Consider the following 24,242-nt stretch of genomic DNA (forward strand, 5'->3'; position numbering starts at 1 on the left):
AATACGGTATGTCACGGGAGCCACAAAAATCCGCTGTATAAGCGGTACTGCACTATAACCCAAACATGCGCAAATCCAACCACATCGCAACCTCCCTCTCAAGTAATCCCATATTTATCATCATTCAAACACACAGCACTTAAAAACAATGGGACGGTCCTTCCACTGCCACACAAAGAAGCCGCCGCGAGCACGGAACTGTCAACACGAGCGTGCATGAATCGTGTGCAAAAACGAGCTATGCAGTTCACGCTAAACAACTTGTCGTGCGCGAACGGGGATGGGGGCTGCTATCTTCTGAGGTGCGTCTAGCAAGGACAGTTGTGGTTATCCCATACGCGTGAACTAAAGGGTGCCTATTTTTTTTCTTTTGTGTTGAAGTCAGAGGAAAGCAAGGGAAAGCAGATGACCGATTTCATCCTTTCCTTTTTTTTTGCTACCTTTAAACGATGCCTCAGCTGCGCCGGTCGATCAGCACACCTGCCAGAAAACCGAACTATAAACGGTATTGTGCTTCAGCCAACCACATTTTAAGCGGTATGCTAATGCATTGAGTTCTATGGGAGGCAAACCGGTGGTCACAAAAACCCGCGTTATGTCTGGTCTCGCACTATTAGTGGTTACGTTATCAATGGTCTACACTGTATAACAACAGTGCTGCCACTCCTGCGCCAAATGCGCCAATTTGCGCCAAATGAGGTATCCTGCGCCATCCTGATAAAAAAACCACGATTTTGCAAGCAAGTGCGCCAAAATTTGTGTCGCGCGAGTCGCGTGCAGCCTCTTACAAGCACTACTTCACAGTGGTCTCTAGACATGTGTAACTAATTCGGCTTGATAACTTGAACTCCCTAGCACCCGTCATCGTGTTTGCCGCGGTGAGTTTGGTTGGCGCCGTCACTGTACCGCCGATACAGTGTTTTCCTCTAGCAACTGCAGCGCTGGCGTACCGCGGTTGAAAACTTTCCTTCTTGCTGTAGTTTCCAATGGTTCCTTGCCGGCTCTCTCCGCTTCGAGAGCCAGCGGAAGCGCCGTTTCGCGGCATGCATGACGCGCTCGGCTGCAAGCTCCCGCTTCGATTGTTGGGCTCGCGGAGTGGACCATCGCAAGTGAAGCGGGCCGTGAAAAATGGCCAGTCTCTCTAAAGCATGAACCTCGTGGAGCGTTTTCTGCTTGCGAAAACGCGCCGCGCACGCCACAGACGTGCGCACCACCCGCACGCTGCGAGCAGCGCGGCAACATGGCGGCGGCTTCGGCCGCGAAGTGGTGTGGGGAGCTCGAGCGACCACTTTTAAGCGCTCTCTAAAATACCACTCAATGCACACACGAAGTTGCTTGTGTGGTAAATGAGCTTATAATGTGGGCGAAATCGTCATTATAAAACATCATCCGGGTCGCCAGTGAAAGCGTCCATCAATCTAAAAACGTTGGCGTCCATGCAATACCTGCCAGGGTGGTGAGCCTAAACCCCCTCGGACGGAGCCAACCGGCCGTGACCGGGCTGTCTCGAGCGCTTCAAAACCGCCGCCATGAGGCGCGCGTCTCCCCATTGGCGCAAGTCGCCAGGCTCCTCCCACTGCCGCGCGCGACGCGCGTCATTTTCTGAGCGAGCATTTCTTTCCTCCATGTGAGCGAGGCAGAAGCTGCCGTGTGCGTGGAATCGTCGACGCGGGCGTGAAAAAATCACACGCGCAACGCCAACGCGCACGAATCGCAGGCAAAAATGCTCCATGCGCATTTCTCGTGCGCATTTCCAGCTTGCCTTTTTGCCTTTTATTCGCACCAGAAAGGAGCAAAATACCTTGCAAATCATGTTTTGTGGCATTTTTTGCTATTGCGTGGATACTTAGGGGATTTAATTGTTTCGAAATAAGTGGGAAAAAAATCCCATTGCCCCAGGGATGCCAGGTTGGGGCTATAAATAGCCAAATATGGCTACTTTTTTGTGGTTGGTGGAGTTTTTATTGGCTATTTGGCTATTCTTGGTCTATTGGGTGAGCTGACTGTGAAAGCTATTTTTAATGCATGTTCGAGCCTGCCATCTATGGAGTGTTTTCAGTGACTCCTTGAAAAAGTCTTCCCTAGTAAGGACAAGAAGGCCATTATTCTTCAACTGTGCCGTCCATTTTTGATCGCACGTGTGAAAAGCATCTTGAAGCCCATTCCATGGCGACCTCTACATCAATTACTGGACGATACTGGTAAATGTTTAGTGTTGAGAGTTGCTTTGGACATATCTAGCAGTTGATGTTTAGTTGCTCCAAGGTGCTCCAAAACTGGCATTCAGGTGCTCCAAATTGCTCCAAAATTAATAATTTGCTGATACAAAAATTGCTCCAAATCACCGTTCATCAGTGGCACCACTGTAACAAAAAAAAACACAAAAACAAGCATGTTTCAGGAATTTTGGCCGCAGTCTTGATTGGCCTTCAACTTCTTTGAGCCACTGTAGCAGCAGCATCATGTATAGTGATTCTGGAAAAAGTAGCTGCAGTGAGTGAGGCAAGGTTGTGGGCTATAGCCTACAACCTAGATTCTGTTGTCTACTATATATCGTTGACGTCAGCAGAAGGCTCAGCGACAAATGTAGCAGTAAGAGACGCTCTCACGATAGTATAGGCTAAACTATCCTGTGCAAATTTTTTTTTTCATCGTACTTTCAGTGAACATATTGTGCACGATGGTATTTGTTGCGTCAGCTGAGCTGGACAGGCAGCCGCACAGTAGAGGCAATTTCTTTTCGCCAGGTTCCATGACTTTGGTATGGGGCAGTGTCTCAAAAAAAATATGATGAAGATACCGTAATTACCCAATTCTAACGCGCCCCCGATTCTAACGCGCACCCTATTTTCCTGGCAAAAAAACCGAAAAAACTTGCACTTCCGATTGTCACGCGCACGGAACTTTGTGAGCAAGAAAAACGAATGCGAGATAAACGGGCGATTTATTTCTCAAAGTAATCTCTCCCATCTTCTCCCTCATCGTCGCTCTCCGCTGACCACAACATCTTGTCCTTGGTGCCGTCTAGCGCATTCGCGATGCCACACTTCATAACGAACGTTCAACCATGATCGATGGGATCGTGGCCCACGCCTCGCACGCCCATCCTGCGAACTTCTCCAGAGGCACACGCTTCAGCCGACCACTCGTTTTGAATGCGTGAGAGCCGCTGCTGCCATTGCTGTTATCAAGTGCGCAAGTGGAACGATTTGACGATTTGTGTGAACGCCGATAGAAAAGCCTAGGCGCCTATGCTTCCTGCCTCCGAAAAATTGTTGCTAAAAGCTTTGGCGCCATCTTGAGATGGTGATGGGCGAGACGAAATTTCCGTTGTTTCGGCAGTTTCGGTTGCGTATCCGATTCTAACGCGCATGCGATTTTTTTATCTGTTTTTCCGGAAAAAAGGTGCATGTTAGAATCGGGTAATTACGGTAACTGCGCTTCTCACTGCAGGCATTGACCGGGTACAGCTGTCATACCCAATTTTGCTATTTGTTCGGCTTGCATGACTCCCCTAGAGACCTCCAACTAGTGTGGCTCCACTTATGGTGAAAACGCCGCAGTTGGTGAAGAGTTTGCCGTCGATTGGTGTTTCCCTTCGCTGTTTTAAAAACATTGTTTGCATGCAAGAATGATGGTGGCTGCACGCACAGAATGGAGCTGCTTTATACAAAATTCAAGGCTTCTGTGTGAACTTTTACCTGCATAAACGAGCTTCACGTAGAAAGAAAGCATCTCCTCGTGAGGCAAAAGTCGGTAATACAGTCCAGTCCAGTTATAACAATAAGGGTTTTAACAATATACCGGATATAACAGTGGACAGCCGCGGCACCGTCAGCTTCACATTGTGTTCTATGGTAAAATAAACCGCCTATAACAATGCTGCCGTGGTGCAATATAGGTTATAACAATTAAATGTTGTCCCTCAGAACCAACCCTGAACGAAACAAAAATGCAAAGACGCTGCGACAATGCCACCCAAACCCACTTACTACACAAACGCGCCGGGCGAAATTAGAAACCGTACGTGACCCCGCACACGGCGAGTGCGCACTAAAGAGGCTCGCATGCTTCCTTCCATGGCGCGGCTTTCACGTGCCGCAGGGGAGGAGGACCGGATGGGCGCCCTAATGGGCAGTGGAGCCGTCCGTTCTGAGGGTGCGCCACCTGTAGAAAAAGCACCGCAGCCATCGCAGCAAGCACGCTGTGTGTGTGCACTGCACTGACCTTCTCCGCTAATTTGGCGACATCTCCAGCCCCGCCGTTTGTTCGTGTCAAGAGTCGGGTGCTTACCAGCGTGGTTTTCCTTGCCTGTTGTCGCTGTCGCCTCGATACTCCTGGCACCGCACGCATGTTGCACGCACGATGGCAGACCCTCCTCCAGGAAATGAGGCACCAGTGGAGAGGAAGCGGACGGCAGTAAGCCCAGCATTGTGAGAGAGCACAACACCGGCGAAGAAGTGAGCAGCTTGGTGCGCAAGTACAGCCTGTCACAGCCGACAGTATCCTGAATCATCCGCAGTGCACTCAAGCAAGCCGAAAGTGACAGCCATGCCGGTGCTAGCGGTGCTAGCCACGCAATGCACAACGGCTGCGAGAGCGTTAGGCATGGGGCCTACAAAGAAGTGGAAGAGGCACTGTACCAGTGGTTTCTTAGCGCTTGCACTATGAATTTGCCAATCAGAGACTCCATTTCATTGGAGAAGGCGAAGAGATTCCCATACCTCCTTCACAACACTTATTTCCAGCCTGGGGGTGGTTGGCTTCAGCAATTTAAGGAGAGACACGGCATTGTGTACAAGGCAGTCGTGGGTGAGGCAGGCTCGCTGGGCGTCAATGCTCGGCAGAAGTGGCGAAGCATACGCAGACCAAGACCTGTGCAGTGGTGACGAAACTGGACTGTTTTTTCAGATGCTACCCTCAAAGACGCACGTGCTCAAAGACGACCCCTGTAAGGGTGGCAAACAGAGCAAACTGCGAGTGACAGTTTTTCTCTGCACAATCATAGACGGCAGCAACAAGTGTCCCGCCTTCGTGATATGGAAATCGCGGAATCCCCGCTGTTTTCGCGGTGCCGCGAGGATACCGGTTTGGTACCATCTCAATTGGAAAGCGTGGATGACACGTGAAGTTTTCCGTGAATGGCTGGTCGAGTTCGATGAGAGGATGCAGCGTGAAGGCAGGAAGGTGGCGTTGGTGCTCGACAACTGCACCGCCCACCAAACCGCCCAGAAGCTGTCTAACAAAGGAGATTTTTAGGGGCGAAGCTCCTCTTGCTCGGGCCCTGTCCCGTCCCTCGTTGCTGCTGTATCCGGCAAATTAATGATGATTGTGGCAGGATGCCCCTAGGGATTGGCCAACCAAAGATTGGCCGAAGAGGTCATAACGTTCAACGCGTTCATTGCTACCCAACAAGGAGGAGAGGAAAAAGAAGAGGTTGGCGTTTGTCGCCTGCGAGCTGAAGACGCGTACCGGGGGTACACGCACAAGACGCTCTGCAGAAGGCGACGGCCAAGGTGGCTAAAATGTCACACACCGAATTCGCCAACTTACCCATGGAGATGCTCATTGTCCCAAACAAGCCCTACATAATCACCACAAACATCGACGTCGTCGACGGGCTTGTCAACGGAGCGGTGGAAAGCCTGACATGTCGAGTCTTTATATGATGTGTGGGTGAATGTTTCACGGTTTTACCGATAAGCATTTTAGCTTTGCCCCTCTCATCATCATTCACTTTATGGAGATGGCGGGATTTTTTTCCCTACCTCCCAACAACATTGCAGGCTTGCAACCCATGCACGCAGGAGTAATTGCTTGCTTCAAGGCACTGTATCGGCGCCGTGTTTTGAGCAGGCTAGCACTGAACCTAGAAATCTCCACGCGGGAGCGCTGACCTGCGTTGGACTTCATTTGCGGCATGGGCAGAAGTCGGCTCCTCCACTATCGCAAACTGCAAGCAGGCGTTGTTGGGGATTACAGTGAGGCAGAAGTGGAAGGTCGCGATGCTCCTGCCGACGCAGAAATGACCGAACTTTGGTCACCGGTGAACGATGGGGATGGCGACGCATCGGGGCTTGAGGAGTTCTTGCACGCCGACGACGCAGTTGCAACAAATGAGGATATCACTGAAGAGGCGATCGTCGCTGCGGTCACCGGCGCGGAAGACGACAGTAGTGGTGACGACGAGGAACTGGAACCTATGCAGGTTGTGTCGCATCAGGAAGGGCTACGAATGATACTCCCTGCACGATTTCGTCTTTGCGAAAAACCTTCCACGCGCAGCAGTTAGACGCTTTGCAAAAAGATGGCAGCAAGATTGCCAGTAAGCAGTCGAAGCTGACTGCATACGGTTTTATACCTGCTGTGAAGCGAAAAGTGCGAGCAACTTTGTCCTCATTAAGTGCTCTTGTGTATCATGTTCCCCACATTAACTGCTCTAGTTTGCCGTGTTTTCTTTTTTTTTTTCGGCATAACCCGGTTACCGGTTATAACAATATTTTCATGGCGCTTCAAGATTGTTATAAGTGGACTCACTGTAGTTTCTGAATGCTATTTAAGCAGGCCGATATGGTACCAGTGTGGTTTACTTGTGTACATTGATGTTTGCACAACTGAGAAACGAGTCTAGAGTGAACAGCAAATTCTTTGTACTGGCTGGTATTATAGGCTCTGATCAGCATAGTCGGTATTTATTAGTGCGACTACTACATTTTATGGGTGTAATTGCGAATTGCAGTGATAGCGAAGCGTGGCTGGTGAGGTAGGGGATTAAATTTAGCACCGCCTGATGTAGCACGTTGTATCTAGCCAACAACTTTTTGTCACGCTGGCTCCCTTTGTTGGCTGCCACTATGGGAAGGCCGCTGTCTAGGAAGCCGGTCGTGAGTAGATATAGTGAGACGGCAGGACCAAATTTCCAATAAAGGCCATCTCTCCTGGGACACTGTGTATATCATTGCAAAACCAAGCCAGGCAAACCTTTTCAAGATTTCTTCTCAAGTTAGGCAAGGTAGTGCTGCATTTTGTGAAAAAGTTCCACCACCTTTTGAAGGCTCTGAGCACGTACTTTCACAAGCACCCGGCCAATGTTCGGCAGCGACGAGTTTGTTTGGCCCCAGTTTACGGCACCCTGTGCATCCGTTATTAAAACCTGTAGGGTAAGAGAAGCAGTTGCTATGCGAAAAAAAAAAAAAAAAACCTCCTGGCATGAAACATTGCAAGAAACAAGTGCTGGGTCTTAACTTATGTGTTAATTGTAAGTACACAGAGAGAGATGTTTTCTTTTGCGTGATGTCTTCCAGGGTGCATGAAATGAATGAACCGGGTGCATCATTAGGCGTTTTTTCTCCACTGTTGCAGGCGGCGCATTAGGCATCAGCCTGTGGCCGATCGTGAGCCCATCTCCACGATTCCCCAGGACTTTAACAAGAAGAAGAAGAACAGACATCATGCCAAGAAGAATGCGGGCAAATCTTGAGTTTTGTGGGGGAATAAAGTGGCATGGTTGCATAGAAACGTTCACTTTTACCTACGACATTGGGATTGCCTTTCTGACAGTGGTGCTACAAAAGTTCCAATAGAGCACACCGCTTAACGTGAATGTGGCAATTGAGAAACAATATTAATATTTTCAACTCAACAAAAACCTAATTTTTGAGGTGTCAACTAGTAGACGCTACAATAGTACACTACAATAGTACAATAGACAACCGTTACAGTAGACCCGTACAATAGAGTGACAATAGATGCTGCACAAAGAAAGAACACGCATAGATCACCACTGGACTTACAATTGTTTTATTGAAACGCAACTCCCATAACTAAACATATGTTCTTTTCATGACATGAGTGCAGATTTTGCCTCGCCCACTGGTATACAAAAAAGGCCAAGTGAAGCACAAATTAAACTCACGCGTGTTGCAGTCACTTTACTCCGCTCAAAAAGGCTATTCCTTTATACGCCTCGAGCGCGGCCTGTAGGGGCGCCACTGAAATCCCCCTAGCGGCCCGTTTCGAAAGCAGCCGCGGGAGTCTCCGGCTTGCTAACCCCTGTCACCGTTGCTTTTGCGACACGTTGGCGACTGATATTTTCCGTTTGTATGCGTTGGAAATACACATTTATGTGGAGCAGTCACTCTGTTCGCAAATGTGGTGTATTTAGAAGAGTGTAAATGTTTCTGACGCGATCTTAACGTGGTACATTCGTTCCACATAAGCGCCAGGTGTGTGTCACAAGCCGGCGTCACGAAACCGGCATATATGCATAGAGATGATTGCAATTCCACTGCCCTGAAATTTACTAACGTTACCCTCGTAAGCAGCGTACGTTCAGATGCTCATGCTACGGCTATACACTGCGATGTAAATCGGTTTCGTGTGATTTCATAATCTAGCGGAGCACTCGATCATTACTGACAGCCCGCCAGTTACGCTTCATATCTCGGATATTGATCACTACCTTGAACAAGCCAATGTGGCATAAATTTCATGGATATTCTACGCAATAAGTACGATGGATAACGCAAAACTACATGCGGGAGTCAGCCCAAAGAATTTACGGCTGGGTCGTCTTGTCGCGAGGTGAGCGTGAGCTTTCCCAAACAGTCATCGGTTACATATATCCCCCGCTTATATCCGCTGCCGTGACTAAACGCTTCTTCGAAACATCATCATTTGACACAGGGAGCCTGCAGAATTTAGCACAAAAGTGAAATCAGAGGGCCTTAGATACCTGAGCTCTTCCAACGACACCTTTTATCGCTTGTGAACTGCATACTTCCTTACTGTATGCTTAAAAAAAATGTGTCCGCCGAGTGATCGGCTGTCGAAGTCGAAAAACAAAATAAAGGTGAACGCGCAGCCTGTGTGTGATTACTAAAACGGTCATTCCTTGATTTCGCTCCGTATTTGTACACAACAATACTTATGCGGCTTCCTCCTCCCCTTCCCTGCCTTGGAAAATATCAGTGCATTTCGCATCTAGTTTGTCTAATGAGTTCAACCTTGCTTGTAAGACGAACGTCTTTAGGATTTCCGAAACTGCACTGTTTTTTTTTTTCATTCCCGCACGAGCTATTATATTGCTTCCGGACTTGGCAGATTTATTTTTCTGTGGTTTCATTACTCTCCTTGGTCCGTGCTATCAGGTGGGAGTGGGCACATATTTAACGACCCACAGACTTGGAATATAATTAACATGTTCGCGTGGTCTCTATTTCTATAAAAGGCACACGTTATTGTTAGGTATCAGGTAATCACCTCCCCGAATGATATTTTTCTACGACGTGTACAATCAAAACAAGGCCGAATTCGTTGTCCGCGCGGCAAAACGAAACCAACCTCTCATTGCGCCAGTATTAGGTCTAAACGAGGCGTCAATGGAATTAACTTGCGCCTGAAATATTCGGAGGTTACAGTGGTGATGGCTGCCGTCGCCGACACCCGTAAGAGCAGCGCAGAAGCGCGCAGTACTATACGTCCCCGGTTAGCTCTTGTTGGCGTTCGAGCATTCTAATCAGGACGCAGCTGTTTTTGAAGTGCCCTAAACATACTATTTGCTTACAGACATCACCATAACCAGATGTTGAGGGCGATAAAGGAAATAAGAAGCGAGAGAGAACCGAAACACTGCATGAGCCGCTATCAGCTGCGCAGCGGACATCTCGTAAGCGCCGCGGAGAAGCGGCGGCAGGCGGCGCAGCGATCGCGATGCTCGAGGCGTATACAATGTGATTACCTCAGAGGATTCACATTTTTCACTGTGTTTATTTATTCTAAAGGCTTTGACAACCTCTTAAGTTCGTGCACCTCACTAAATTGCTAGTTAGGTGGGCATAGCGTGTTTACATGTATTGTGTTTGTTTTCCCGCCGGCCGAGCTCGGGCCGAGCTGACTTGGGAGTGAGGGGCGTAAGGAGAAACCGCGGAGGCTTCTTTTTTGTTTGCCATCCACCCAACGAGCGGGACCGGAGAGGACGTATACAGACACGTCAGTCAGCCCATAATAGTTGAAAGCGATGTCAGCTTTCGAAGGAGGATGTCCTTGTGTTCGTTTGGGAAACCAGCGGAGGGGGACTGTTGACATTTTAACAACCGCGATTACCCACAAGAATTCCCGAACCGGACAGGAGCTGGAGGTCAGTCAAGGGGTCAAAAGTATGAAGGGGTCACTAGACGTTCTGTCTGCCAGGGTTACACAGCTCAAGGCTACTGGGCGAAGTTTCCATTCGCTCCACGTCTGGTCCTGGCGACTCGGTGGCTGGGATGCGCCAATGGGTAGGTGACCAGGCTTTGTTGTGCGCTCAACGGGATCGCAAAGCAGAGGGATTTTGGCGGCGCAGGCCCCAACCATAGGCGGCATGGTATGGGCAGTCTTTAAGACAAGCCGCCCGACAACCGATGGCCGGTGATAAGTCTGCTTTTAGTTGGTTAGGTTTCATTTGTGTTATGTTTGTGTTTTGCTGGACACCCCCCCCCCCCCCGGGTATGAGAGGAGGAGGGAAAATGCTTATATTTTTTAGTGGTTGGGCGGCCCTCCACCAAGGGCTCGTGCCACTTGCGACAATTCCCAACGGGGTCAAGAGAGAGAGAGAGGTGGGTCACGTGACTATTTTGAACCCACCTAGCTTTGTCACGGTGGCCAATCAGTACTGGGCTAATCAATGAGCCATCCTCACTCTCAAATTGTGACGTCCCTGTTGTGGGCAGAGGAGTTGGTAAAACGGAGGAGTTTGATGTTTTGCGGAAAGGAGGAGCCCGAATCGGCGAGTCTTGCCCGACCTCTTTTATGCGATCATGAGCCTTTAAATACGTAGTGTAATCAAGTGTACATATTTTACAATTGCTTGGAGTAGACTGGCGTCGGCCAACGAGCCAGCCAGTCATCGTTTCAGCGACTATCACTTTGATCACGATCATCTGGCGACCGACCCACGTAAATTTATCTATTCTCACTCCTGATCGCGCCTCGTCCTACAATGGACGCATAGATCCAGGGTGCAACAGCACTGGTGGACATGTTTTTCCAGATTGTTACCCCTGCCATTGTTGAGACATGCAAAGATCACGAATTTTGTCACTAATACACCGGCCTGCTTGCTCAATGTAAACCTCTCAACGGGAAAGTGGTGTCGAATAAATGACACGATGAGCGCAGTCAATGAATTGGTTTGATGCTGTGTTTTTCATGAATTTTTCTTGGCCTGCCTAATGTGAGTGTGAGCACACCTTGCAATGGGCCGAAATGCAGGGCCAAAAACGCCATGTTTCTTGGCTGAACATTCCATGTATGAGGTATTGCGTAGTAATAGGGCATTACTTGGACCTCACTGCGTAGTCTGCTCGTATTCAGGCTTTGCTTGGTTCCGCTTCAATTCTGTGGACAAGGTTTCGGCCAACGCCTGCAAAAGAGATGCTGGGAACCCAGTGGCCAGCAGGCATTGGACTTGCTGACGAAAGTTTTGTTCCACAGAGTGAAAATAGCTATTTTTAGGGCTTTGGAAAAGCACATCTAGGCAGTGCTGCGTTCATAGCTCGGCAAAACTGGATGCCACTCACACTCACTCACTCAAAAAAAATATATTTATCCTAACGCACTCCCTTGCACTCACGCTCGCCACTCCGCCCTCACCACTCTTACTTACGCTAACCACTCCGCCCTCCCCACTCGCACTCACGCTCGCCCCTTGGGCCTCACTGCTCGCACTCCCTCCCGCGCTAACCACTCGCACTCACGCTAACCACTCCGCCCTCACCACTCGAACTCACTCGCGCTCACGCTCGCCACTCGTCACCACTCGCACTGACGATTGCCACTTCGCCCTCACCACTCGACTCACTCGCCACTCGTCCCCACCACTCGCACTCACGCTCACCACTCCGCCCTCACCACTCGCACTCACGCTCGCCCCTTGGGCCTCACTGCTCGCACTCCCTCCCGCGCTAACCACTCGCACTCACGCTAACCACTCCGCCCTCACCACTCGAACTCACTCGCGCTCACGCTCGCCACTCGTCACCACTCGCACTGACGATTGCCACTTCGCCCTCACCACTCGACTCACTCGCCGCTCGTCCCCACCACTCGCACTCACGCTCACCACTCCGCCCTCACCACTCGCACTCACGCTCGCCCCTTGGGCCTCACTGCTCGCACTCCCTCCCGCGCTAACCACTCGCACCCTAGTAGCACAAATTGTTGCCGCAACGTTTCTGCCGTGTTGCCAATGTTGCGTAACGTTAGGCAACGTTACACAACGTGGTGACAATGTTGCCGAATGTGGGCCAACGTTGGACACATTCAGCAACATTGACTCAACGTTTACAAGCAATGTGTAGGCAACGTTGCCTGTATGCACGTTTTTTCACGTTGCAGCAATGTTGCCAAATGTGGTCCAACGTTGGACCCATTCAACAACATTCACGCAACGTTTACAAACAACATGTGGGCAACGTTGCCCATATGCACGTTTTCTTGCGTTGCGCCAATGTTGCTAAATGTGGGCCAACGTTGGACACATTCAACAACATTCACGCAACGTTTACAAACAGCGCATAGGCAATGTTGCCCACATGCACGTTTTCTTGCGTTGCACCAATGTTGCCAAATGTGGGCCAACGTCGGATACATTCATGCAATGTTTAAAAACAATGCATGGGCAACGTTGCCCTTTGGACGCTTTTTTCGCGTTGCAGCAATGTTGCCAAATGTTGGCAAATGTCATATGTTAAACGATCATATGGGGAGTTACATAAGCTGCCTAAAAATTCAAATGATCCCATACAGCAAACTTAAATGTTGGCGATGTACGTAGTACATGTACGTCAGGATACGTTAATTTCGGGAGGGTGGTTTTTACATATTTAGCAATGTTCACGAAAAAGAACCCCAACTAACATTGCCTGTGTACATGTTTATCTAGGTTGCCGCAATATTGAGGAATGTTGAATGTATAGCCGCTTTCATTTATTTATTATGTGAAACACCACACTAACCTATGTTTTGGAGGGATTACGTCACCTACAAAAGTTCAAAAGGTTATGCACAACGGACGCCTTAGCCACAGTTCACTGTACCATCGCCTCCTGTACTGTAGCTGCGTATAATACGGCGCTTACATATACACGCGCACACGACGCACGCACATAAATGAAATCCCCATCGTCAGCCTGTCCACTGCAGGACGAGGGTCTCTCCCAATACGGGAGGTTTTCGCCGCATGCACCAAAGGGGCCAATATCTTGTTCTCGTGAACGGATGCCATCTTCTAGGCATCGCCTATCTGGCGTAGCCTCTCTGATATCCGCTGATGATATACCACAGGACAAGGCAGCACGTACCGGAGAATATAACGGAACAAAGGGTGGTGCCTGTACCAGATTTGAAGTTATTCAGAGGCAGACAGCAGGGCACCCTAAATCGATGTGTGATCATTTAGAGACAGAGCTCTCGAAAAACTGGTCACCGAACGGACCCTCAACGTCGCGGCGGCCCTATGCCTCTCGCGTCATCCGCAATGACCGTGTTGGCGCGGCATTTCTTCATGTCGGGCCCGCGGAGATTTCGTCCACGTGGAAGAAATCGAACCTCTGTTAGTCACGCAGGCGTAATTATTATAATCATCGTATAAATTAAGTCCTTTAAATATAAATGTCCGTATTCTACCTGTTTCCTCTTATTTTTACGGAATAGCAATTGCTCAGTTTAAGCCAATCCTTGCAGCGCGTTATTTGTTTTTAGCAATAAACAATGATGAGCAGTTTGAATTCCCCTTCGCGCCCTACTTGTTACTTACCCCTGCTCCATTTATATGTCCCATTTGCACTTCAGCCTTAGTAATGTCGCTCAAAAACAGTCACTTTCAAAAGCAATCATGAATTATCTACTCGTCGTGCTAGTCGCACTTTTCTTATGGAGTTTCTGAACAAATGTGTACTTTTTTACGGTGAGCTGCCCACAATGATTTGAAGATATGACTCAACACCGATCGAGGCACCTTATTTCTATACTCTTCCGCTTTTTTTCTTTTTTTCATTCACTTTTCCTAAATTTGGTAACGCGTACGACGTATACACGCAAAAATTTCTTGGCGGCGTGCATCTGACACATGAATTTCTTGAGGACAGACTGGACTTAAATAACTGTAAGCGGTCGCTTTTGTTGGATATCGACGCGTTTCCGTGCAATCCAGTCCCCGTGAAATTTATGAACGTGTGCGCCCGTGAAATTTATGAACGTGTGCGATGAAGCGTCGCTGTACCATAGGCGCGACAGTCACGCTCTGACAAATCGATACATCCGGTGTAAATCAGATCCGTGTAAGTGTCATCCGCAAGATCCGTGTAAATGTCACCCGAATAATAGCGTGTTTTAAGCACAATTTCACTGATGTACGAAACCAACTTCACCATTTTGCGAATGCGCTCTTAAAAATCTGTCAACGGTTCCTACCAGCTCGTGCAGGCCGTGTCGCTCATACAATTGGTATACCGATTGTCTCATCTTATGGTGTGATTTAGTTATTTTAGGAACCCACCCCGGTGGCTGTTGTGCTTCTGAGCCCAAGGACGCGGGTTCGATTCCAGACCGCGGCAGGCCGCGGCAGCCGCTTTTTTGTGTGTGTGGAGGCGAGACGAGAAAATGCCTGTGTGTTCGAAATTTCGGCGCACGTTAAATAGATCCCCCCGGTGGTCAAAATTAATCCGGAGCCCTCTACTACGGCGCGCCTCATCGCCTGTGTAGCGTCGGCGCGTGAAACCTCATAATCAATCAAATAAGACATTTTAGTGCGATTTTAACACATCATTAAACTTCAGGAGCAAAACACAGCTGCTGCGCACCGATAAAGCCTCGCGCAGCTTTCACCCTCGACTGTGCGTTGTCACGTATGGCCAGCTATCGGACTGTTTTCGTGAGTCTTTTACAAATGCCGGTCGGGTGCGTTTTTGTCCATGTGTATGCCGCATATATCCAGGAAACTGACCGAATACAGCGCCTGCTAAAAAAGGGACGGCGCATGCAGCATGTTCCGACGTCAGTGCATGCGTGAGGCACGAATCAGAACTTGGGTTTCATTGCCGTCTGTTATTTCGAACTCATTATTTGCCGAATAAATAAATGAACTGGAATTACAACAAGAAAATAACTTTTTATGCCATCGTCAAATAGTATCGAGTTTACTGTACTCCGACTTGGCTTCCTATTTCCTATATTGCCGCTCACTTCACCATGTACATACCGAAATTTAACGCGGCCGCTTCACAATGGAGATGTGTTCTTTTGGCGAACGTGCACCACATGGAAAGACAAACTGATCGGGTATACGCCGTGCTTTTCATTGTATGTGTTGGCCGTATCTTTAAGAGCTTCGTGCAGATACACCTAGCTTTTTTCATAACTGCCTGAAAACAGCACCCAGAAATGACATCCCAACTTTCCTTTCCTATTGTTGAAACATTGCGCGCTTTTCGTAGGCAGTAGATTACGGCTGTATTATAAAAAGGTAATCATGAATCGACAAGAAAAACTTCCTGTTCCATTTGGCCCTTGCAGGCTCGGGTCTCCCAGAAAAGTATTATTATTATTATTTTGCTAAGTTTTCACAAGCGTCTCGCACTGTTAACGTTCTCCCTTAAACGAGTACTGACACCTAATTTTTACTTCATGTTTTTATTGGTTAGGTGTAATATGTGGTATACGTTGTCATGAAGGGGCATTCTAGCGATTGCGCGATTGAAATGGCGACCTTTGGAAACAGCCTATTTAGGGCCCATTTGAAGCTTGCATGGCCGGATTGTTTTTATGGCGCCGCCTGTATATCATCAGACAAAAATAATCTAGACAGAAGGCTCAAACATTTCCTTGTTGCTGGGTCCTCATAATTGTTTGAAAAAATTAATTTACTGGGGAAATTTTATATGCAAGCTATAAAAACTTTTGAGCATCATACTGGGGACTGCAAGCCATACATGTCGCCAGCTAATTACAATCGTATGTGTTTTCCTTCCAATTGCCGCAGCAATTACACTTGATTCATAAGACGGATTCAAACCCAAAGTTCATTTCTTTAAATTGCCCCTTTCGTGTGAAATTTAGTCACTTCCCTCTGATCAGCGAACGTTTCCGACTAGTCCACACCTTGCACCCTTGTTTGAAATAAACAACATGAAGTGGGCATGTCTTATATTTCAACTTCCCCATAGACATTTCACCTACCTGGAGTGCCAAAGTAGAGCACCATCATGCATATTGTAACAATAAAACAAAACAAAGACCTAACCCTGACACCCATTTTCCAGCCGATACTGCCTGTACGAAAGCTCATTGGCATATTTCAAGGATCTTATCTCATTATACAAACGAACCTGAATTCCAAGTAACCTGAAAACTAACTTCCCCATTTTTGCCTTTGTTCCGTTCCAATAGCATTGCACACACTATCTTCAGATTTTTCCTGTTGTAATGTTTATTCGTAAGAGGCTCTAATGCATCGAACACTTGTCGCGTTCTGCTTGGCGCGAAACGAAATACAGGGCGCCAGGCGTTCCCAGAAAAAGGCAGGGTGCTGAAAGAGGCACGATGTCTCGCGCGTTCCTTTCTCCCTGCATGCCTTAGATTTTGTTTTCGTTGTCGCCCCGTCCCTTCTAGAGTGTGTCGCAAAGGAAGTTTTAGAAGCCGCGGCGCGTAGTTGGGGAGGGCCGAAAAGAAAAACAACACAAAAAAGAAAACGCACGTCCTTGGCCAACGTCCTACCCTCCTCTCACACGCGCACACGTGCGCGCGTTCCTTGCAGAGCGGACCCCTCCTGTTCCTCTCTCTCTCTGCGCCTGACAGCCGTGGCCGGTGCGCTAGGTTGGGGAGAGTGAACGAAAAGCGCGCGCTTTTGCAGAAACGAGCAGCACGGCCGCTGGATGAGAGCGCACGCGCCTTTCATCCAGCGGCCGTGCGAGCAGCTAGCCATCCTGACAATCAAACGGAATGGAGAAGGAACCATGTCATACGAAATTTTGTTGTGTGGCCGCATGTTGCGGCGAATATTTGTGGGCCAGAAAGCCCATAGCAACCGACCAGTGAAGGTAAGCGCTCGATTTTCTGAGTTCGCCTCGTTCTTTCGAATGCAGTTTACTTCGTAAAAGAGCGGGAACAAGGCTGCCCTCCCGTTTCTAGCTTCTAAGCATCCTTCTTGCTTTTGCGAATGCGTACGGTTGTAAAACGTGGAACATGTATTCAGCGCTTAAATCAGGTGGCCGCTCAGAAGTAAATATTTTGTTATGATGCTGAAATCGAGTGTAGGTTCTGCAAGAACCTTGATACGTACGATTGGCTTTTAATTTACTTCTCGCCACAGCTGCTGTCGCGCGCGAAAAATATAACTCATAAATTTAACTTTGTTATGTGTAATTTCACGCGAGTTTCAGCGGCATGCTGTTCCAGAACACAATTAGCGTTGCAGTTAAGCCATATGTTATCATCTGGTTATGCTAACTGTCTTACGATGTAAAACAACGCCTGACGTCTTTGTAGCATTCACAAACTTTCCATGTGAAAAGCTGGTCTACGTCGGATGCTTATAATTATAAAGAAAATGGCATACGCAAAAAAAAGCAGCTCAAGGCCAGTTTTAAGCACATTTTTCGAGAGCAAAAGGTAAAATAAGGCAACCAAGAAAATACGCCGTTGTACGTAATTTTGTCTAGTTGTGTAATGCTTCCATTCTTGACAATTGCCTATTTTCTCATTTTTGTTCATTGCGGGCTTCTCTTGTTCATTGCAAATTCTCTTGCACGCTGTCTGATGACTTTTCAGTTAATTACTGAATTGACCTGTAAATAATTTTCTGTAAGGTATTTTATATAATTAAGTATTTTTATCCTTTTCTGTTTTCCAGGGATGCTTGAGCTAAACCCACTCATGCGATGTGCGTGTCCACACAGGCATTAGAAAAAGTTAAACAAGCAAGACAAAATGGAAAGTGAAGCGGCCTGTGTTGCTGTATTCCTTCCTAAAGGTAACGTTTTCTCCATTAGCTAAAATTTGCTTCACTTCAGTTTTCTGCACCCCTTCTGACTCTGTTTTGTTTTCAGAAATGCCTTAAGATTTACCAGCACCACAAAATTGACGCGGGAATAAGCTAGCTCATCTGGCAGCAAACGTCATCCAAAGTGCAGGTGAGCTTTTGAGCACCCTATGTGTTACAGCAATGCCCTTTTGTTTGTTTCCCAGGAATGGCTGTCAAATCTCAATTGAACTGCCAGTACAAGAAAATCAATGAGGCCATATTGTATACCAAAAGTCCTGGTGTTCTGAGAGGTGAGACATTGTCTATGCTGTAACAACTTTGCAACTTCTCCTAAACTACAGCTTTTGTTCATTTCGCAGAATTAAGCGTCGCAGTAACAACCCTACGTGTTACTGGGTTCATGGCTGTCAAGTATGTCATCAAACTGACTCGTCAAGGCGCAGAAGAACAAGCGAGCCCCGGAGGAGGAAAACGAAGACATCGTCTGAAACAGCGTACTTGCGAAATTCAAGGCTTTAACAGAATGCGTATTCGGCTCGATTGTTAATGGTAAAATAAAAAGCACATGTCCTTTCATTTTAAAGAGTTTCAGTGTTGTTATTTACGCTAGCTGCATGTTCCTTGCTTTAAAATTCTGCCATTTCTTAGTTTGTTATTTTGCCGGACTGCCTTAATTGTGTGTGTTCGTCAGTGTAGGGATCAAATGTATGAATATACAGATCTAAAATGCCGGATTATACTTTTCAGGAGTTTATGCGGACGAGGTTTGAACTGCTCGCTTATCATGCAGTCAACAATCGTCTCTCTAGGAAAAAGTTAACTTCTATTATTTTCATCTAGTTATTGTTGCATGTATATTAGATACATGTAACTGTAAGTTACCTGTGCATTACTGAAATATTGTTGCTTCGTAAGAGAAACATTGCTTGAACGTCATATCAACAGTGCGCGGATGCGGCCCTCGTGGTGAAAAAACGTATCTGTAAAGTCGCGGTAACGTTGTAGGAAGCATCGCTTGAACATTAAAGCTACGTTTTCTCAATGTTACCCGCACGTTGTAAAAATATAGCTGGAAAGTTACCACAAAATTGTAGCAATGTTATTGAAACTTCATAAAAACATTGCTTCAACGTTGAAGCAACGTTCTTTGTATGCTAACTGCATGTTAAAAGTGTATATCTAAAGTTGCTGCAAGATTGTAGCAATGTTATCACAACGTCTGAATGGTGTAGGGACATGCTTAAATGTGGTATGAACGTTGTGAAAATGTAGGTTGAAAGTTGCTAAAACGTCATAAGAAAACGTCTCATAAACGTTGTTCAAATGTGTCCCGCACGTGGCTGGAAGGTTGCTTCAAGAGTAGATCAACGTTGGCGAACGTCAGAAACAACGTTATCCAGACATTAGAACAACACCCTTCAAACGTTGCCCCCATGTTGGAGCAATGCTAATATCATGTTGACGCAATGTTTCTGGGAAACATTGCACTAACGTTAAAAAAAGCGGTCATTAGCCACGTTTTGGCAACGTTAAGGGGAAACGTTGGGGAAATGTTCGGGCAACATTCTGTGCTACCAGGGCACTCACGCTCGCCACTCCGCCCTCACTACTCGCACTCGCGCTCACGCTCGCCACTCGTCCCCACCACTCGCACTCACACTCACCACTCCGCCCTCCCCACTCGCACTCACGCTAACCACTCATCGTCACAACTCGCACTTACGCTCGAAACTCCGCCCTCACCACTCGCACGCACTCGCGCTCACGCCACTCGTCGTCACCACTGGGACTCACGCTCGCCATTCCTTCCACCACTCGAACTCGCTCACGCTCACCACTCGTCGTCACCACTCGCACTCACGATTGCCACTTCACCCTCACCACTCGACTCACTCGCACTGACGCTCACCACTCGTCGCCACTCGCACTCACGCTTGCCACTCCGCCCTCACCACGCGACTTACTCGCGCTCATGCTGACCACTCGTCACCCCTCGCACTCACGCTCGCCGCTCGCCCTCCCCACTCGCACTCACACTCGTCCGTTGGTCCTCACTACTTGCGCTCAATCCCTCTCACGCCCACCACTCGCACTCACGCTCGCCGCTCCGCCCTCACTAACTCACTCGTGCTCACGCTCGCCACTCCGCCCTCACCACTCGCACTCACTGGCACCCACGCTCACCACTCGTACCCACCACTCGCGCTCACGCTCACCACTCGTCGTCACTCGCACTCACGCTCGCCATTCATCCGCCACCACTCGCAATCACGCTCACCACTCCGCCTTCCCCACTCGCGCCCAGACGCGCCACTCGTCCCCACCACTCACGCTCACCACTCCGTCCTCCCCACTCGCCCTCACGCTCACCACTCATCGTCACCACCCGCACTCACGCTCGCCACTCCGCCCTCACCACTCGCACGCACTCGCGCTCACGCTAGCCCCTTGGGACTTACAACTCGCACTCGCTCCCGCTCACGCTCACCACTCGTCGTCACCACTCGCACTCATGCTGACCATCCGCCGTCCCCACTCGCGCTCCCGCTCGCCACTCGTCCCCACCACTCGTACTCATGCTCACCACTCCGCCCTCCCCACTCGCACTGACGCTCGCCCCTTGGGCCTCACTACTCGCACTCACTCCCGCTCACGCTCACCACTCGTTACCACTCGCACTCACGCTCGCCACTCCGCCCTCACCACTCGCACTCACTCGCGCTCACGCTCGCCACTCGTCGTCACCACTCGCGCTAACTTGCGCTCACACTCAGCACTTGCATTCGCCACTTACACTCCCTCGCACTCGCACTCACCACTTGCAATGACCACTCCCACTCACTCGCAATCCCCACTCGCTTCCTCCACTCAACCACACTCGCTACTCCCATCCTCCACTTACTCTCACTCACAACTAATTCACAATCCAAATCACTTTGTTTCTTTACAGCATGGGAGTTTTAACTCCGCCTTGTTTATAAACCACCTGAATCGTTCCGTTTTGTGGCGACCTTCAATGCGGCCCTGTTGACACCGACACCGCAATGATGCAGTTACGTGAAGGAGAAAAAAATTTGGGTGTTTTAAGAGATAACCTTCACATTGGCTATGAGGTATGCCCCAAAACAAACATTCACTCCAAGCAATAATTGATCCAACTGACCAAAAAAAAAACCTCTATTCAAGAAATAAAACGCGAAGCTTCTTCCCGTGCAACCTAAGTCAAAGTCACAATTTAAAATCCCAACTGATTCAACAGTGTCGGAATGGCGCAATCCGCCTCTTTCACAACCCCACTGCGCATGCGCAATCCCCTAGCGGCCAAGTCCCTAAGCAGTCCAGTAGGGGCAGCAGACGACATTCCCCACAGCTCCCGCACAAGCGGGAAGGGGTCGTGGTTGTATTTACATCGTTTGATTTTTTGTGTGTGCTCGTTGTGCGCGGAACAATGCCCACAACTTGTGCTACGTTCCGCTGTAACTCGGAGTGCCGAAAAGGGAACGGTGTCGGCTTCTATCGCTTCCCGTCGGCCGCACGCGATCGGCTACGGCGGCTTGCGTCGCTCGCGTCGGCTCGGCATCCTGGCGGATATTTGATCGCTGCTATCTGTGCAACTGCGAATGACAATCCGCAACACAACTTTTCACTACACTATCATCCCCTTTCTCGCATGTGGAACTCTATTTAAGTTATAACTGCCGTTTGAGTGATCGGTGACCGAAACATCTGCGTAGCCTGTTTCGATGCTTCCGCGCAGGTATCGCCATCTCTCGGCAGCTCGGCGCACCGCGCGCCGCGGCGACCGGTCATCGCGGCAGATATATCTGATCGCCGCTTTTAAAATAAGCCCTGACAACAATCCCTAGCACAATTTTTCACCACACTAACACCTACTTTCTCGCATGTAGAACTTTTTAGCGATCAGATTGATTCAGAAGAGCAGCGACAAGCGCGGTTGCTACCGTGGTCTGCGCCGGTTCGAGCCGCTGAGTGTGCCGAGCTGGCAGGCGCGGCCGGCGTGTGCGCGGACTGTTTCCGAAGGCAGAAAACGCTTCACGATTGCTTGCTTTATCCATTTCTTGCGAACAAACGCGCAGAATCTACAAATTCAGCTCAGCGATCATCGTAGTTGACCATGGAGCAAAAACAGTGGGCGGAGCGACGCCGACGACGCATCTCATGCGCGCATCGGGCCGTCTCAAATTCACGCGTACGACTAGTCGTGGCGACAGTCGTAACGATCAGTCGCATGCGAATCGCGTGTACCAATCGTACATGTGTCCAGCGAACTGCCGGTCTTTGTTGAGCTGGCGATCGCACTTCATGCCAGACGACTCCAAGTACTGCTCGCTCTGCTACTCGGACGGCACACGGATCTGTCCGAGATTTCTCTGCTAGCCCTCATTCAGTGATAAGAAGCCGCCTGGTATTATGTGATGACCAGGGGCTGTCGTCTTAAGGCGTTATAACACCAACACAGAAGAAAAACTTCGGCTGCTCCTCGCCGTAATGTGGGATTGCCGTGCATACAACGAGAACGCAGCCGGAGGAAACGCCGGCAAACCCTACAGCTTCAACTTCCGCTAGGCACGCTAGGTGGCAGCACACCGCAATGAAAGAGGCGGATTGCTCAGACGTCGGCTTCACATCGCGGGAAACCCAGACTCAATTCCGACCACGGGAAAGATTTTTCCTTGAGCCGTTGATGTGCATTCGCTTATCACCATCATCGTTTTTGCAAACTCACTGTGTAAAGTTTGCTTTCCTGCAGTGCTTTCTACACAACGCCGACGTTATCAGTGAGGAATAGAAAGCTTCACATAAAAAATGGCGAAGATTGAACTAAGCCGCACGAGGCTTGAACTATGGTCCCTAGAAATATGAGCTAGTCTGCCGTCCGCGCGCCTTCTCTATGGGGAAGCGTGTCCGCGCCGACGATGCACGCACAGCGCTGCGTAGAGGGCGCTGCCAGCAATCGGAGCGCCCGAGCGGGTGTCCCTATTCGCACGCCCCGTGGGAACAATTTTTATTTTTAGTTCGCACGCCACGTGGGAACAATTTTTATTTTTAGTTCGCACGCCGCGTGCCAACAATTTTTATTTCTAGTTCGCACGCAACTGAACGGGAGAGGAGGAATACCGTCCAGCGGTTTAGCCAGGGCCCAGTTCACTGTTCAGCCAGCCGTCTGTGTGGAAATGTTGGAGGCCTCGTGTTTGTGCTGCTACAGGTGCTACAGGGTAGAAAAGAATTATTTGTAGTTGGCCCTCAACGTATATTAGTTAATTGTATCGGCGCCTTTGTGACTGTATTGCAACGCTACTTGTGATACATTCAAGCAGTGCTCAGAGATCTGTCTCAGTTTGACGGGTGAATTTCTGACGACGGCGAACGGTACCGGTGTTTGTTGTCCCGCGAAGGTTTGCGTCGTCCTCAAGTGTGCGTTCGTGTTACGTGCCCAGGGAGTGTCGTTTTCTCCGAGCATGTGCCAGTTTGGCGCGGTGGGCAAATCGGCTGCCTACGCAAGTTATGTCAACGCCTCCTAAAAATGCGTCATTGGCGCCAAATTAGAGACAAGTGAGCCAGTAAAAAAAAAAAAAAGGGGGGGGGGGAGTAAAACACTTTAAAATGGCCACTTTCGAGCATTTCGAGCATACTGATGTCTGGCCTTTATCAGCTTCGATGCACTTTCACAAGTGCCTTTTCGGCGCCAAGAAGTAACCTAGTGGTCCTGTTGCCTGGCCTGTTTAACTAATCTGAAATGTGATTGCTTCGTGGTTGTTGTGATCTGAAATGTTATTGTTTTTGTGTCGTGTTTTTTATCAGGCGATATGCACCATCTAGCCCAACAGCATATATTGCTGAAATGTGACATTAGTGCAAAATTTGTAAGATAATGGGAGTGGTTTTGCTGAAAACTTTTTTTTTCATGTGTGGTGCAACCCTTTCATGTATGTTGCAGGGTGTTGCAACATATAAACTATACTGCAACACCCTGTATGTTTCTCATTACAGGGCAGTATTATAACTGTGGGTCATTGCGTAAAAACAGACTTTTTGATAGCTCTGCAGGATGGGACCCTAGACTTGCGCCCTTCTCCTCTCCTCTCAAAACTGTACCTGCGGGCTGATCCGCAAATATGCGCATGAGCACAGCACTGCAATGCTGTTTGTACTGATTAGCGTCCTCTATTATCACTCCTTTTATTTTTTCCTGTATCTAAAG

At 48.7% G+C, this 24,242-nt stretch overlaps 1 protein-coding gene and 1 long non-coding RNA gene across 2 annotated transcripts in view; both read left to right on the forward strand.

The window, feature by feature from the left end:
• Ais (DExD-box helicase 52) overlaps positions 1 to 7,984 on the forward strand; it is a 59,057-nt gene extending 51,073 nt beyond the window's left edge. Inside the window, exon 13 of the mRNA XM_077671405.1 lies at positions 7,363 to 7,984. Within this exon, the coding sequence (XP_077527531.1) occupies positions 7,363 to 7,480 (118 nt within the window). The 3' untranslated portion in view covers positions 7,481 to 7,984. The remainder of the gene's footprint in view (positions 1 to 7,362) is intronic.
• Positions 7,985 to 16,739: 8,755 nt separating this feature from the next.
• LOC144139549 (uncharacterized) lies at positions 16,740 to 18,595 on the forward strand. The gene is made up of 4 exons (XR_013316264.1): positions 16,740 to 17,075; positions 17,888 to 18,007; positions 18,084 to 18,309; positions 18,379 to 18,595. It is a non-coding gene; the product is annotated as an uncharacterized LOC144139549 (long non-coding RNA).
• Positions 18,596 to 24,242: the final 5,647 nt, after the last annotated feature.

This window comes from Haemaphysalis longicornis, unplaced genomic scaffold, assembly GCF_048455015.1.
Source record: "Haemaphysalis longicornis isolate Haplotype H1 unplaced genomic scaffold, Haemaphysalis longicornis Haplotype H1 scaffold_5, whole genome shotgun sequence".
Taxonomy (NCBI): domain Eukaryota; kingdom Metazoa; phylum Arthropoda; class Arachnida; order Ixodida; family Ixodidae; genus Haemaphysalis; species Haemaphysalis longicornis.